The sequence below is a fragment of the Microcebus murinus genome, chromosome 22 (genome assembly GCF_040939455.1).
Source record: "Microcebus murinus isolate Inina chromosome 22, M.murinus_Inina_mat1.0, whole genome shotgun sequence".
In the NCBI taxonomy this organism is placed as follows: domain Eukaryota; kingdom Metazoa; phylum Chordata; class Mammalia; order Primates; family Cheirogaleidae; genus Microcebus; species Microcebus murinus.
Genome location: NC_134125.1, coordinates 43,749 through 58,991, shown reverse-complemented (window position 1 = coordinate 58,991; position 15,243 = coordinate 43,749). Strand labels below are relative to the sequence as shown.

At 56.3% G+C, this 15,243-nt stretch overlaps 1 protein-coding gene across 1 annotated transcript; it reads right to left on the bottom strand.

Annotated features, from left to right (window-relative positions):
- Positions 1-367: 367 nt before the first annotated feature.
- On the bottom strand, positions 368-13,716 carry ANHX (anomalous homeobox). Its single transcript, XM_075996381.1, has 10 exons — positions 13,662-13,716; positions 12,233-12,502; positions 10,752-10,879; positions 9,523-9,646; positions 8,668-8,884; positions 8,071-8,191; positions 6,571-6,863; positions 3,059-3,206; positions 744-828; positions 368-454 (listed from the first exon to the last, which is right to left on the bottom strand). Exons 2-10 carry the CDS (start codon positions 12,479-12,481, stop codon positions 368-370), a joined length of 1,452 nt encoding a protein of 483 aa, XP_075852496.1. The 5' UTR covers positions 12,482-12,502; positions 13,662-13,716.
- Between the last annotated feature and the right edge of the window lie 1,527 nt (positions 13,717-15,243).

Sequence of the window (15,243 nt, the reverse complement as noted above, 5' to 3'; positions counted from 1 at the left end):
GGTAGAGAAGTCTGGCCTTGTGCGTGGGCAGGCGGGAGGGCAGCCAGCAGTGGAACACCCTCTTCTCTGTAGAAAGGCCTCTGCTGCTCAAACTTGCCCAGGAGCTGGACTCTCACCTGCCGCTGCTGGACAGACCCACCTCCGGCTTCCAATCTCACGAACAATTCTCAAATGCCCTTTCCGTTACAAGGAGCTGCCACCAAAACTACAAGTGGCAGGGGGCTAGGAATCTCTCAATGCTTCTCAGCAGAACCCCTCGGGGGACTCTGGGGACCTCCGTGTTTTGTTCAGGATAAAGCTCTGTGTTGAAGGCCAGATAAGCCATATCTGCTTCTCTGGGCTGCTGGCCTGACCCCCGAGGGACAGCTCAGCCCAGGCTGCCCCCTGAGAACTCAAGGAGCATCCTGGCTCCCCAGAAGGCATCGCAGGAGTCCTGGCCGTCAGGCCACTGCACCTGGAAGACCAACAGTGTCACACACACAGGCAGCCTCTATCCGGCTCCTTCCCACCTGGGCTCCTCCTGACCCTGTACAAACCCTCTCACTTTGGACCCTGGATGGAATGCTGCCCACGGCACCCCCACCCCAGGTCCCGGTCCACTAATGCTGAGCCACAAGTCATCCCTGTCCCTGTTCAGCTCTGCTGTTTATTCAATCAAGGGCACTAGCTGAGCCCTCCTCCATGCCATGAGCTGTGGGTCCAGGGGTTAAGAAGGAAACACGGTGCCTGTAGGAAGGCCTCACCTGGCTGGTGGGCAGAGGCTGGCTCAGCTCCATGGCAGACACAGGGCCAGTGAAGGTAGATGGGGCCGTGGCCAGCTCTGGAGGGCTAGAAAAGGGATGATGTCAGGAAAGGTCTGTCGGGGACACTGGGTGACAAGACCTACCTGGTTGTCTTCCTACCCATCAGAAGCCATTCTTGGTGCTTGGTACTGCTCATGAACAGACTTTCCCTGCAGGCCCTCACACACAGAGTGTTTGAGGAATTTGTTACACATTGAGTGGGGTCACTTGGGGGTCACAGAGGGCAACCCTAGTGAGGGCGTCAGGCAGGCTCATGGAGGACCTGGTGAGCAGAAATGTGAAAGAAGATATCGTGAAGAAGGAACAGGCCTGGGGTGAGAAGACGTGAGACCATTAGGACCAAATCAGGGACAGCAGGAGGGAGAGCATGGCATGGGCAGGCACGGTCATTCAGGATAGCAGTGGCAATTCCTAAACAAGGCTGACACCTGCCTACCGTGGGATGCACTGTGAGAAACCAGGGCAAGTGTGCTAGGATGTTCACAGCAGCTTTTTAGTTGACCCAAACCAGGAACACCCAAATGCCCATCCCCAGGAGAACAGGTAAACAAACTGGCACAGCCACACCTTGGAATACGGCCCAGCAGTACAAACAACTGAACTATCGATATCTCATCAATAGGGTTACTCTCCAAGTAGGAATGAAACATTGATACCCCAACAACGGGGAAGTAGTTACACTGAGCGAAAGAAGCTAGACCAGGACCAAAAAAAAGCCCAAAGGCCGGGCGCGGTGGCTCACGCCTGTAATCCTAGCTCTCTGGGAGGCCGAGGCGGGCGGATTGCTCAAGGTCAGGAGTTCGAAACCAGCCTGAGCAAGAGCGAGACCCCGTCTCTACTCTAAATAGAAATAAATTAATTGGCCAACTAATATATATACAAAAAATTAGCCGGGCATGGTGGCGAATGCCTGTAGTCCCAGCTACTTGGGAGGCTGAGGCAGGAGGATTGCTTGAGCCCAGGAGTTTGAGGTTGCTGTGAGCTAGGCTGACGCCACGGCACTCACTCTAGCCTGGGCAACAAAGCGAGACTCTGTCTCAAAAAAAAAAAAAAAAAAAAAAGCCCAGAGTACATACTGTATGACTGCATTCACATCCAGTCCTATGAAATGCAGCTAATCTTTTGATACAGAAGCAGATCTGTGGTCCCAGGGGTGGCCAGGTAGCAGCAAGTAAGGGAGAGAGGAGGGCAGGTTCACGGCCTTCGTCACAGCCATGGGCTCAGGGTGGATGCAAAAGTCATGCTGAGAAAACTACTGGCCGTTCTGTCTGAACACGTGTAGTCTGCTGTGTGCCAGCCACACCCTGATGAAACTGTCTTTATAGAAGGAATCAAGGTCCTCGGTTGGAGGATTGAGAGGAAGGGCTGAGACGGCCACGTGGAGAGCCCACGTGAGCCACAGGGACACTGGTGTGGCAGCACCTGCCTGATCTCAGCTCCAGGCCACGAATGAGTAAGTGAGTCCATCTGTGTGGTGTGGAATTTTTTTCACAATCTGGCTGTTTCAGAGCATGTGATTTGGGGGCTATTTCCCCTTTTTCTGGCATGCCCCCCCATAATTTTGCCCTTGCTGGGCACCTGCCTTGAGTCAAACTGGTGTCAGCTCTCAGATGAGGGAGACAGTGTACCCTGGGGACCTGCTCTGCTCCTGGCAGCCCTAATGTAGGTAGGATGGGGTGTCCACTGGAAGGGGATTGGGGGTGGTGACCCCCTCTCCACCAGGGAACTGCAGACCACCCTGTTCACTCCTCCGTCCCTGTCTCTGCAGCCCTGCCTGCTGCTCCGCCCCGAGGCCCTCGTCACCTTCTCTCTGTCCTGACAGCCTACAGCATCAACGCTCATCCAGGCTGTTCAAGAACCTCCCAAGTGCTTCTAAAACATCAGTCTGGAATATAAAATCAGGATCTTGATGCTGCTCAGAAACTGAAAGCTTTTGTCTGGGGAAAATAAAATGCCAGAAAGAGGCTGCCAGGGCCCAGGACAATCTCAGGGAAGAAGAGGTGAGTCCTGAGCACATCCAGAGAACAGTATTCCTACATCTGCTCTGATGTTTTGGGGTCCCCTTTGGTTTGAGGGAACAACTACCCTCTTTTTGTCAGATGCAGGCTGGTGGGAGGGGGGGATTGTTACAGTTTTCAGAAACCCATAAGGAAAGAACTCAACCTGCACAGTGTGAGATAGCAAGTCTAAACTGGGCATCACCCCATCTCACAGCATGCAGAAAGCACTGCCTGGTCCGTGGCCCTTTGGCTTACCTCTGGGTGAGGATGAATCCCGGAGCCTGCAGCGGGGACTGTGTCACCAGGAAGCTGCCAGCCTGAGGCTCTGCCTGTCCCCTGCTTGTGCCTGGACTCTCCTCCAGGTGCGTGCTCTGGGGAATGCTGCTGGGCCGGTCAGCAAATCCTGCATGTGATGAAATTACACCACCACTGGCGGGAGGGGGCACAGCCCACGTGTGGCACAACCAAGACCTCAAAGCAGGGAGGTGCATGCAGCATCCAGAACCCTGTGAACAAACTTGTGGCTCTGGGCCTCAGCCTCCCTGTCTGAGGAAGAAACCATCGCAAACCTCAATCTTAACGGCCATTCCAGGCTTCCAGAGACCAAAACAAAGTTGAATTCCACTGACGTCAAAGTCTGCTTTGTCATTCTGGGCCCCGCGTGCCCCCAGCACCAGAGACGGGGAGTGCGTCTGCAGCGAGCTGCCCCCGCAGGTGGGAGGACGAGCCAGGCAGCCTCCGTCTTCTCCTGTGGCTGGTTCGTGGCAGGGTCAGCCCTTGGCAGTTGCCATTCCTACCTCTCACCTCAGATTCCACCAAGATGTCACTGAAGTGTAGGCTGTCACTACCTTCCCTTGCCCTTTGACTTTTTCTCTGCTCAAAGTGTTCCATGGAGTATCTCAAAGTACCTTTCACATTAAAGGCAAGTCGCTGTAGATGTGGTCAGCTGACACACATTCAGGAGGGAAGTGACCGGAAAGGCAAGTTCTTTTCTGCTATGAGTCGACAAAGCTGTAAAACTAGCATTAAGATGGCCCTGACCTCAGACAGAAATGACAGGCCTGGGGCCAGGCTCACAGTGCCCTCCCTCTAGACCACCAGAGGACCACTTGACCCGGTGGCCAGCCCAGAACCTTCCTGGGTGAAAGGGGCCTTCTTGACTGTTTGGTGTATGACTCAATCTCTGATTTCCATCTCCTCTTTGGTGCAGAATCATAAGGACACTCTGAGGCAGAGGAAATAAAGTTTGAGTGCTAATTTGGACATTCTGGTTCAAACACAAGACAGCATGGGTTGTATCTTCTCTCTACAAGAGAAAGAGAAGTGAAAGCCACAAGCACGATGTGCACAGTTGTGCAGAGCCAGGGTATAAGTGCAGCTCCATGGCAATGGGGCCTCTGACAGGGAGCTGGGTGCAGGGCAGGGGCTGAGGTCCCCAAGGAACTGAAAGAGAAGGACAGCTTCCTGGTGCCCAGGCAGCAGCAGGGAACTCAAAGGCAGGGGTTTCTGCAGACAGAACAAAGAAGGAAGCTTGCTGAGTCCCAGAGAATATCGCCCCTGACATGTGCTGGCCCCCAGGCTTGATGACTGGCTCCCTGGTCCCAGTGTGAAGTCAGCCGGTGACTGTCCCCACTCTAGTCTCATTGGCAATGACAGACAGGCAAATGTGAACCTCCAACAGAAAAAAATGGACAGCAATAAATAAAAGACCAACATGATCAAACTGACAAGTCACCTCCAGAGAAAAGCACCAGGTACTGTCCTCTTTCTGGCCCCACGTCCTTGTCAATTCCAGGAAGGTCCACAATCCACAGTCCCCATAACCCACCCTTCAGAAAACGAAGCATATTTTTTAAAAGTTCTATTAGGATCATCAGAGAAGTATAAGATATTGTATCCATAGAAAGTAACCATCTATTAAGAAAGGAAAATTCAGAGATCAGTAAAGAAGGCTTGAAATTCTGTTAAAATGTACAACTGTCAAAATAAAAACCTCGAAGACAGAATTTAAGAAATATCCCAAAAGTACATACAGTAAAAAGGAAAATATAAGATAAAAGGCAAGTTCTTTAGAAGACTGGTCCCCGAGTTCCAACATCCAAACAACATTTGTGCTCTAAAGAGAGAACTGAAAAAAATAAGGGAGGAACTTACCAAGGAAGTTATTAACGACATTATCAAAGGATATTACAAGAAATGCCCAGAGTTTAAAGGAAACTTTGTTTTTTAAAGTGGAAGGCTTAACATCAAGATGAATTAAAAGACCCATACCTAGGACCATAAGTGTGAAATTTCAGAACACCAAGATAGGGGGAAAAAAAACAAAAAAACTAAAAGCCCCAAAAAGTAAAAATAGGTTATCTGCAAAGGAATAAGTATCAGAATGACATCTGACTTAATAATACTGAATGCTGAAAAAAAATGATATAATGTCTTCAAATTTCTGAGGTAAAAACTATTTTCAACTCAGAATTTTTGTCCCTGCCAAACTGTTAATCAAATGTGAGGGCAGATACAAGACATTTTTAGGACATGCAAGGACTTAGAAAATTTATCTTGTAGGCAGCCTTTATTGCAAAGTTAATTGAAGAAATTTGCTAACAAAACAAAGGAGTCAAAGACAGAAAGAACAAAACTTGCAATTCAGGAAGCACTACAGCAAACGCAGGAAGTAGTTATGGGAGCTCTGGGGATCACGGCTGCACCCCAAGCCTAGAGAGACATCACTTGGATGGAACGGGAAAAGGAGGGGCCCTAGCAGCGGGTTTTGAGGAGGAATGCTTGAAATGCTGAAGATGTAACACAACGGTCCCCAACCTTTTTGGCACCAGGGACCGGTTTCATGGACGATGATTTTACATGGATCGGGGGTGGAGGTGGAGCTCAGGTGGAGATGCTAGTGATGGGAGGCAGCTGTAAATATGTCACCACAGAGGAAGCTTCACTCGCCTGCCCACTGCTCACCTCCTGCTGTGGCCTGGTTCCTAACAGGCCACGGAGCAGAACCGAGCCGTGGCCCTCGGGATGGGGTGCCACAGATGTAGAGGATGTGATAAAAGCAATGTTAAAAAAAGAAAGGCAATTAGAAACTCCAAGAAAACAAAAAGCTGAAGAAAAAAGATTATATATATATATATATATATATATATATCTCCATATAGATGTGTATCTCCATATATATACACATCTCTCTCTATATGTCCATAGAGCAGTAAGAAATATAGGTAAATTCATAGCGTCAATCTCCTCCTTACAAGGTGAGAAGTCACAAGATTCTGTTGTATTAGATGGACAAAACATATGTCCAAATACATTTTCCTTAAAGGTACTTATAGCTACAATGATAACTAAGAAAGAAACTAAAATAATAATATTTCCACCGTGGGCTAAGGGGAGAGCACTGGGGAGTCGTAGAAGCTCAGCCCTTCTCTGCTGCACGAGGTGCTAACAATGAGTTAGGTGCTCTGGTGCGGGGTTGCAGGGTGGCAGCAGCTTCCTTTCTATTTAACTCTTTCCTCACTGTCATATTTTCCAGTCATGTGCATATATATATATATTTTTTTTTTCGAAATAAAATAAATGAGAAATAATCTGGGATGTTTTTAGGAAGAGTCTCATTTTTGGCTGCAATGGCTCCAGGTCTAATCAAACACCATGGATTCAAGCAGAAAGACCTAGCCATACTCACACTTCCACCCCCTCAGAAAAGACCCGAGTAGTCAAAGCATGTGGTGCAGAAACTCACGGACTATCCAAAGCGGACCCACCTGTAGGGCTGGGATTGCCAAGGGTGGCAATGGACACAGTCATAGCGGTGTCTGCAGGGCACATCATGAAGTCCAGTCCATGACCGTGGACCAGCTGTTCAGTCTGGAAGGAAACTTCCTTGGAGGATGCCAGTGCAAGGGACATCAGCCACGATTCGGGGGCAGCCAGAGAGGGGTCCAGCATGTCGCTGCCAGCAGCCAGAGGGCAGAAGCCAGGCCCACGGCAGATAGAGGGGAGGGTTGCAGGACTGTGGCTGATCCCCTCCTGGTACATCTCTCCGCCCTGCAGAGACCTGGGGGACACGGTGAACACCATGCCTTGGTGGGAAGAGGCTCCCTCAGGCTGGGGCGTTGGCACCTGGGAGGGGACTCTAGTCAAGTTCGAGAGAGAAGGTGGGTCCTCGTCTCAACTCAGCACTGGGGCTGTGGGGCCCGTTACACTACTAATCGCACGGCCTTGGCAGTTCCCCCTGGGGCTGCAAGGACTGGGCTGAGCTCTGATAGGCCTGGCTCCTGGTGACACTTAATAAAGACTATTACTGGAAACCTAAAATACATTAGCAGCTTATTTACGGTGACCTTCAATGATGTATTGTTCTTCAGTACTGAACCCTAAAAATGATTAGCAAGGGCCTAATAGTTGAATGAATAATTCACAGTTGATCCTAAAGGAGTATTAGGTAGCAGTGGACAATAATTTAAAGAGTTAATATTCCACAAATGCTCACCATGTCCCAAATGGTATTCCTAGGATTTTGTTAACCGTCTCCCCTTAACCTTCTCAACAACCTGTGTTGGGTCCTATCACCATCTCCATTTCACAGCTGAGAGTGTACCTGCCTAGGGTCACACACCTGGGTTGTGCTGATCCTGGATATGGGCCAGGCACAGGGATGTCCTAACAGTACATGGCAACGGAGGCAGGGAAGTGCTCGTGGAGCGACGGTCGGACGAGCTGTGGGCTGGCTGGCCCTGCGTGGACCCAGCGCCGTGGCCAGCCAGCACGCACTCTCCTTACCCTGACATCAGCCTGTGCCTCATCACAGGAGCACAGGTGCAGGGAGAATGCTCCAGCAGCACGGGTATGCAGTGGGAACTCGAGAGGTGCTGGCTATTAGTAACTCAGTGAAATGCAAAATACTGCATTTCAAAATTCTGGAAACAAACCACAATGACAGCTGGGTCTGTCTTTATGTGGCAGGTCTGCATGTTTTTCCCTCTAAGTCTTCTACCCCCATCCTCCAAAACAGACATGAATTCAGTTGTTGAGTCAGGCTGTAGGGAGCCAGTGAGGTCAGAGGAAGCTGCTCCCTGATACCCACCCCAACTCCAGTCCTCAATGTGGGCTCCTTACTGGTGGTTTCCCCTGCCCTGGGGTCTACCAATGCCCAGAGTCTGGGCCCTGGATCCCCATGCCCACTCTACACCCTGGTCTCCACCTGAGGAGGGAGGGGAACAGCACAGGTGAGATGGTCCCATGACCCATGGGGATGACAGTACCTGGGAGCCAGTGGCTTCGAGATTGTCTCATCTCCAGAAAAGTCCGGGGCCAAGGCCAGCGGCTCCCACGGCCCTTGGGTACTCTCTGGAGACTGTGGGGGCCCATTTTCCTCATGTCCCTCTGAAAGCAGATCAGATGGGACGGGAGACTTAGTGATGCTCTGAGTCCCAGCCTCCTTCCCAGCAGGTAAGAGCAGCCCTGCTGGCTGGAAAAGTGTCACCACTGGGTTATCCCAGTATTGTTTGTTTGTCCCTCAGCTTGTCTTTGGTCTGAACAAATGCTCCATAATTACCAACCCGGGACTCCCCAAATCCTTGTGCTTGGTTCACTTCTCGAATCTACTCACCCACCCTCTTCCTGCAGCCACATGATGGCCTGGTCTCCAGCCCAACCCCTAAGCCTGGCCACGCAGTAGCCTGGACGTGCACAGGGCAGCCATAGCCCCTCCTGGGCCTCAGCCTCAGTGACCTCACTCCCCTCTGACTAGCGGATAGGGAGCAGCTGTCCCTGTAACAAACGTGACCTTACTTTGGCCTGGCCCTTGTCAGAAATCAGCCCCACAACCACAAGCAGGCTGGGGCCCTCAGGCCACTCACCTGACCACTGAGGCCTGTCCGCAAACCCAGAGTCAACATGGGGGTCTCCTGAGGGCTGCAGGGCGTCAGGACGCCTCTCTCTTACACTGGGGTCTTCTGCTGTGGCCTTCTGAGCTGGCTCCGTGTGCTGAGTGAGGGCCCTCTGACGCCGCCGGTAATTGGCAAACCAGTTGTACACCTGCTCAGTGGTCAAGCTCGTCTCCAAAGCCAGGTTCTCCTGCCCCAAAACACCAAACTTCTAGCCGTGTTTCCATTCACTGAGCACAGGGGTGCATGGAGGTGGCTATGACCGCATTTCCACCGAGAAAGGGTGTGGGAGCCCAGCCTAACTGACCGCAGTGATGGTGCTTGGGGCATTAGACAGACAAACATCTCCTGAGCTCAGGAGGCCGAGAGTGGTCAGCGTGAGTGACATGCAGGCCCTGACTTCCTGGGATGAGCTTCCCAGGCCAGCTTGGGCCCTGGCCAGGCTGTCTGCTCAGCCGTGTGCACGTCCTCCTGGGTGAGTCCACCGGACAACAGGCCTAACCCCGAGTGCTCGGAGGGCAGGGCCTGTGAAGCTAAACCCCGTGCCTGGCATGGACCCTCTGGGAGAGTGTGCCAGCCTGCAGATGCCCACAACCCGTCGTCCTGGGGCCTGGCACCCAGCGGGTACCGAGTGAGCACCTGCGGGGCCACTCACACGGACAATGTCATGATCTCGCATGAGAGGACTAAACCCTCACACGGCATGCAGGACAGGCAGGAGGGGCTGCCTACCAGTGAGCTCCGTGTCTGGAGGAGTGTGGGGGAGGCTGAGACCACAAGCACCCTGGGGGCATGTCCCCGGGGCCCCTGGCTGCCGTCCATTCTTACCCTCTCAGCCTTGGAGGGGTTGGTGCTAACCCTGGAAGCGAAGTTGTGCAGCTTTTGTCGAACCTCTCTGGGGAAGTTCCGGCTCTTCAGCCCCTCTGGGCAGAGCGAGGGGGGTGGGGGGTTCCTAGATGAGGAAAGTGAGGAGGCAGTAACAGAACAGGACCCCTCCCAACTCATGTTCCCTGCTTAGGGCCTCTGAGGAATGTGACACTGGTGTCCCCTCTGTCCCCTGGGCCTCTTCCTAGGGGATGCCTCGATTTGTGAAAATGACAATCTCTCCCCACAGAAATGCACACCCAACACACGCTGTTCACACGACTGCACGGGGCTCCTTGCACGTCTGCAGGCCGTGGAGAGGAGCCCTCTCTGTGGCCCTCGCGGTGCTCCTGGGTGCTTCTCAGGCCACCTGGGCCCTGATGCCCCTGCTGGACACGCTCCTGCATAGGCCTCTCAGGACCTGGCTCCCCACCCTGGGTCTGCTTTTCCATGCAGTGTCTTCCTTAAGATCTGCAGCCCCCACCTGAGCCATTAGAGAGCCTTCGAGAGGAAGAATAAAGGTTCTGAGGTCTGGGCTGGAGTCCTGGCTTCAAATCTCTCTTGTGTGAAACTGAAACCTCTCTGTGCCTCAGTTTACTCATCCATAAGTGGTGATGACGTTAATAATAATTGCTAGTAGTGACATTTATTTAGTGCTGATAATTATTAACACTTATGTAGAGCCTATCACTCCTCTGAGCACTTGACGCACAGCTCATTCTAACACTTGCAACACTCTCACCCGTATCTGTCTAAAAGGTCCTGAAGCCCCTGAGTGGCCGTCTGAGCCCAGGTGTAGGGACAGCATGACCTGGGGCACAGGTGCTGAGTGGCTCCCAACTGCCCTGCACATCCACTGTCCTGGCCCCCGGGCCCCCTTGTGCAGCCAGGCCCTGGGGAATTGGGAGACAGTCAGGACGCCCACCTGCCGGCCTCAGCGTCAGCCACCTGGAGCATGGCCACCACCTGACAGATGTGGCAGACGGAGAGTGCGGCTCAGTAGGGAGCACAGCACAGGCACGACAAACCCTGAAGTCACAATAAGCTGATTTTGCAGTGACTAGGACCGCTTCATTTGCTGTTTCCCGCCTGAATCTCCTAGGGTCCCCTTTACCTCAGCCCCTTTGCGGTCTGGCGAGTGCGCCCAGTCCTCAGGAACCCCAGAGTAAGCACAGATAAGTGCCGGTGGGTACCTCTTCCTGCAGCGGAACTTCTGCACCGGCGTCAGCACAGCCACGCCCAGCCTCTTCATGGCCAGGCGGTAGTGGATGTCGTTCCATAGCTGCACCAGCTCCTGGCTGCCTCCTGGCACCCGGCACCCCTGCCAAGAAGAGCTTGCTGAGCTCTGGCTGGCTGCGTCCCCCCTGGCATGCCGTGGGGACCTGTGTCTGCCGTCCCAGAGCAACCCAACCTCCAGAAAGGCAGTGATGTCTGCAGGAAGAGCAGGGGTCTGGGTTCAAATCCACGGATTTGCAAAGTGCCAGCGTGGCCAAGCAGCACAGAGGTGAGTCTGATGGCCAGTGCTTCGATCCCCAGCAAGCTCAGCAGTGTGACCCTGGGCCAGACGGGTCACCTCACAGGCCATGGGTGGACACGCTCACACCAGCCGTGAATGGGCCTCTGCTTTTAAAGCCTTCAACCCTCCCAAGGAACACAGAGAAGTATGTTGGGAGCTTGAGGAATGGCAAGGAGGCTGGCACAGCTACTTCAGAGGCAGCTGGGCAGAGCCTGAGAGGAGGCTGCAGGGCGGCAGAGTCAGACCTGGGTTTTGGAAGCCACTGGCCAGGCTCCACCTACCGCTTTAAACTCCCTCTGACAGCTGTGTGAACAGATTGAAGGGCAGGAGGACACCGTACTAGCTCTGGGTTGTGAGGCATGGGAGTGGAGATAGAAAGAAATGGAAGGAAGAGTATTTTGAGGGTAAACTCACAACAAATTATGGATGGACTCTAGGGCAAAAGAGAGGAAAAACCAGGCCTCTAAATCCCTTATTAGAAACCCTTTGAGCAATATGTATTTTGGAATTCAGAATTTTTTAGATTCCAGCAAGTAACACAGGCACCCATTTTATGACTTGCACCACCCCACCATAACCTGGGACAGCACACTATGATCAAAGTTACCATTATTAAGGCAGCAAAAGGTGCAATGGTCACATTAGGTGGATAAATAATGGCCATAAATAGCTTTATGTTAACATAGGTCACATTTTGATGCCAATACATTGATGTTCAAGGTGCCACCAGATGAGTAACAAAGATACTTGTGGTTTTCAGAGTTCCTCATTTCGAACCTGCCAGTAAGGACTGAGATTAGGGGCCAGTTTGAACACCTTGCTGGCTAAGATGCCAGCTCTCCAAAGCCAGGGCCATGTTTTACGCAGTCATTGTGTTCACTAGTTGGCACAATGGTTGGCACAGAGTCACTACTCAATACGGATTCGAATCACAGGCAATTTCAACTCAGATTACCAAGCTCGTGAGAATTTAGTAAAGTGAGAGTGGACCACCCTGACTAAGCTTACTTAAGAAAACCCCTGCTGGCTTTGCCAAGGCGCTGGTGTGGGGGCCTCAGGCAGCGGGTTCTTGCGGACCCCCAGGCACTTCTGCGGTGCTGGGCATGGTGCCGGCCACTGAGGAGGCATCGCCGCCCCTCCCCCGCAGCCCAGTCCTACCTCCAGAAGCCGGCAGGCTGCCTGCTGCTGCTCCTGCTGCTCCAGGACGCGCGCGCACACCAGGGCCACGTCTGCATTGTCCAGGAGGTACAGGCGGAGCTGGCTGTCCAGAACGGCCGCCACCAAAGGCTGCGCCCGCGCCAGGTCATCCTGGAGGTCCCGGCACAGCCTGCCTACGAGGGTCACCAGCTCCGCGGGGGGCGGGCAGGTGCCCTCATGCTTCCTCAGCAGAGTCAGGAAGCTCTGCATCCTGGTCAGGTGGGAGCCCCTCTGCGGACACAGAGAACAGGATGACAACGGCCAACATCCATCATGCGCTTTCAGTTGATCAATCCTCGAATCAACTCCGCAAAGCAAGTAAGTGATACCATGACCCTCATGCCAAGGACACTTGTAGGGTAGGAATAATGAGAGCTTACCTGAGAAAAGGCAGGGTGGCATCACACATCCCACAGAACTTCCTTCTGATTTCCAAAGATAGTTTCGTCCTTAATGGACCTGACTGTGTACCAAGCACCGAGCTGGGTGCTGTCTGTCTGGGTGCCTGCTGTCTGGCCCCCTGCTGCCCTGTCCACAGGCCCCCACCCTGTTCCTCTCATCTCTCCCCAGGCTCCCTCTCCTCCGCTCTCCGACGGAGTTGTGACTGTGCTTCCTCTCGCTCCCCCTGTGGGCTGTGGGTTCCGAGGCCGCCGCGCAACTGCGCGCTCACGCCTCACAGCAGAGCAGCCGCGCACCCGATACCTAGCCGGACACAGGCGCGTTCCGCAGCCCTGTGCTCGGTCCTGCGGAGCATCCCATGGGACGGGGGACCAAGAGGGGTTTAAACAGGTCCCCGCCGAAGGGTGTCTGGGCAGCATGCTAGCGGCTGCTTTTGCAAACAAGATACCTTCGTTCATGAACTCATTTCCTTAGAATGCACTTCTAGAGGCGAGGGCTAGTTAAGGGCAGCGCGACACGGACATCTGCGTTCTTAGACGTTTGCAAACTGCTTTCCAAGAGGGCTGTGCGAATCTGCGGGAGCGCAGAGCGCGGCCCGTCTGCGCGCTCCCTGGCGGCGGGGACGGCCTCCCTTCTGGTTCTTTCTGCTCAGTGTCCCAGGCGCCCGCCAGGGGGACGCCATCTCGTCTACACCACCGCCTCCGGGGTTCTAGCGCCATCGCACCGGGTCCTGACTCGACCTGGGGCTCTGCATTGCTAACTGCCACGCCGCAGGAGGCCCTGGAGCCCCGCGGCTCCCACGGGGGAAGCGGGGTCCGCTCGGGGCTGGGCTCCCTCCAGCGCCGCCTGCCTGCTCCGGGAGGGCGGGAAGAAGGCGGGCCGGTCCACGCCGGCTCAGCAAGGAAAAGGCTCCGCGGGGACCCCGCCCGCCCGGCCGTGCACGGGGAGTCGGCCGGGCTGGGTGGAGGGGACGGGCGGCCAGCAGCCCTACCTTCCAGCGCGCTCCTCGAGGCTCGGCTCCGGCGCCCGCGGTGCCCGCCACTTCCGCGCTCGGCGCACGTGCCCGGCCCGGCGGCGCCGCGGGCGGCGAGGCTGCTACAAAGTATCCGGCCGCCCAATCCCCGGGGGCCCCGCCCGGAGACCGGCCTGGGGCCTGCGCCCCTCTCCCCGGGGCGCCCCCCACGCGGGGAGGTCAGAGGGCTCCGGGCCCTGGGGACCTGGGCGTGTCTGAGGGCCCGGGAGGGAGCGCGGCGGTGCGGCGTGCAGGACCGCGCTGTGACCCGAGACTGACCCCGCCGCCCCGCGGAGACCCAGCCGGGTGGGGGCACAGCTGCGGGGCGGACACCCCGTCCCTGCCCCGGGCTTCCGCTACGCGGCCAGGCGACGCGCCGGCTCCAGAGTCCGGAGTCCGGAGCGGGAAGGGCCGCCGGGTCTGCAGGCGGCGCCGGGACCGCGCGGCAGCCCAGGGCGTGGCCGGGGCTGTACATCGGGGCGCGGGGCGCGACAGCCCGGGGCGCGGGGCGTGGCCGGGGCTGTACATCGGGGCGCGGGGCGTGGCTGGGGCTCTACATCTGGGCGCGGGGCGCGACAGCCCGGGGCGCAGGGCGTGGCCGGGGCTGTACATCTGGGCGCGGGGCGTGGCCCGGGCTGTACATCTGGGCGCGGGGCGCGACAGCCCGGGGCGCGGGGCGTGGCCGGGGCTGTACATCGGGGCGCGGGGCGCGACAGCCCGGGGCGCGGGGCGTGGCCGGGGCTGTACATCGGGGCGCGGGGCGTGGCTGGGGCTCTACATCTGGGCGCGGGGCGCGACAGCCCGGGGCGCAGGGCGTGGCCGGGGCTGTACATCTGGGCGCGGGGCGCGACAGCCCGGGGCGCAGGGCGTGGCCGGGGCTGTACATCTGGGCGCGGGGCGTGGCCGGGGCTGTACATCGGGGCGCGGGGCGTGGCTGGGGCTCTACATCTGGGCGCGGGGCGCGACAGCCTGGGGCGCGGGGTGTGGCCGGGGCTGTACATCTGGGCGCGGGGCGCGGGTCTCAAGGTGCGACGGCGCGGGACGCAGGGCGTGGCCGGGCCTGTCCATCGGGACACGGGGCGTGGCCGGGACTGTACATCTGGGCGCGGGGTGCGACAGCCCGGCGCCGGCTCCCGCCCCCCGCGGCGCGGCCTCGGCCCCACGCGGCGCCCACGCGGCAGGCGCCCGGGAGCGCCAGGGCGAGAAGGCTGGGGGTGGCGTTCACAGGGCGGCCCAGGGCTCACTGGAAAGAAAACAGTCTGCCGTCGTGGCTTATGCAGGGCTCATGCGGAGGACTTGGGCCGAAAGGTAAACGTTTCCGCGTTTGTTCCAGTAAAACCGACAGGACCCAAGTGTCCGGCGGGGGGTCTGCCGCGTGGACCGGATTCGGACGGGGACGGGCTCCTGGGAGGCCGGGCGTGTCGCGCCGAGGCAGCGTCTTCCTGGCCGGCCCGTGGTGATGACGCGTCGCGCGGCGAAACGGCCGTCTGTGGGGACCGGCCTGGGCGCTCCGCTGCTGGCCCGTCCGGAAACTGTCTTCCGTTACCCCGGGAAGCGGCGG

Bases quoted from the DNA above. Each gene is read 5' to 3' on its own strand.
- ANHX (XM_075996381.1), bottom strand. From the start codon at position 12,481: ATGCAGAGCTTCCTGACTCTGCTGAGGAAGCATGAGGGCACCTGCCCG. The intron at 10,880-12,232 runs GTAGGACTGGGC...TCTTCTTGGCAG, and splicing joins CAGCCTGCCGGCTTCTGGAG to GGGTGCCGGGTGCCAGGAGG. The intron at 829-3,058 runs GTAAGCCAAAGG...TCCCTTTTCTAG, and splicing joins GGATTCATCCTCACCCAGAG to CCCTCCAGAGCTGGCCACGG.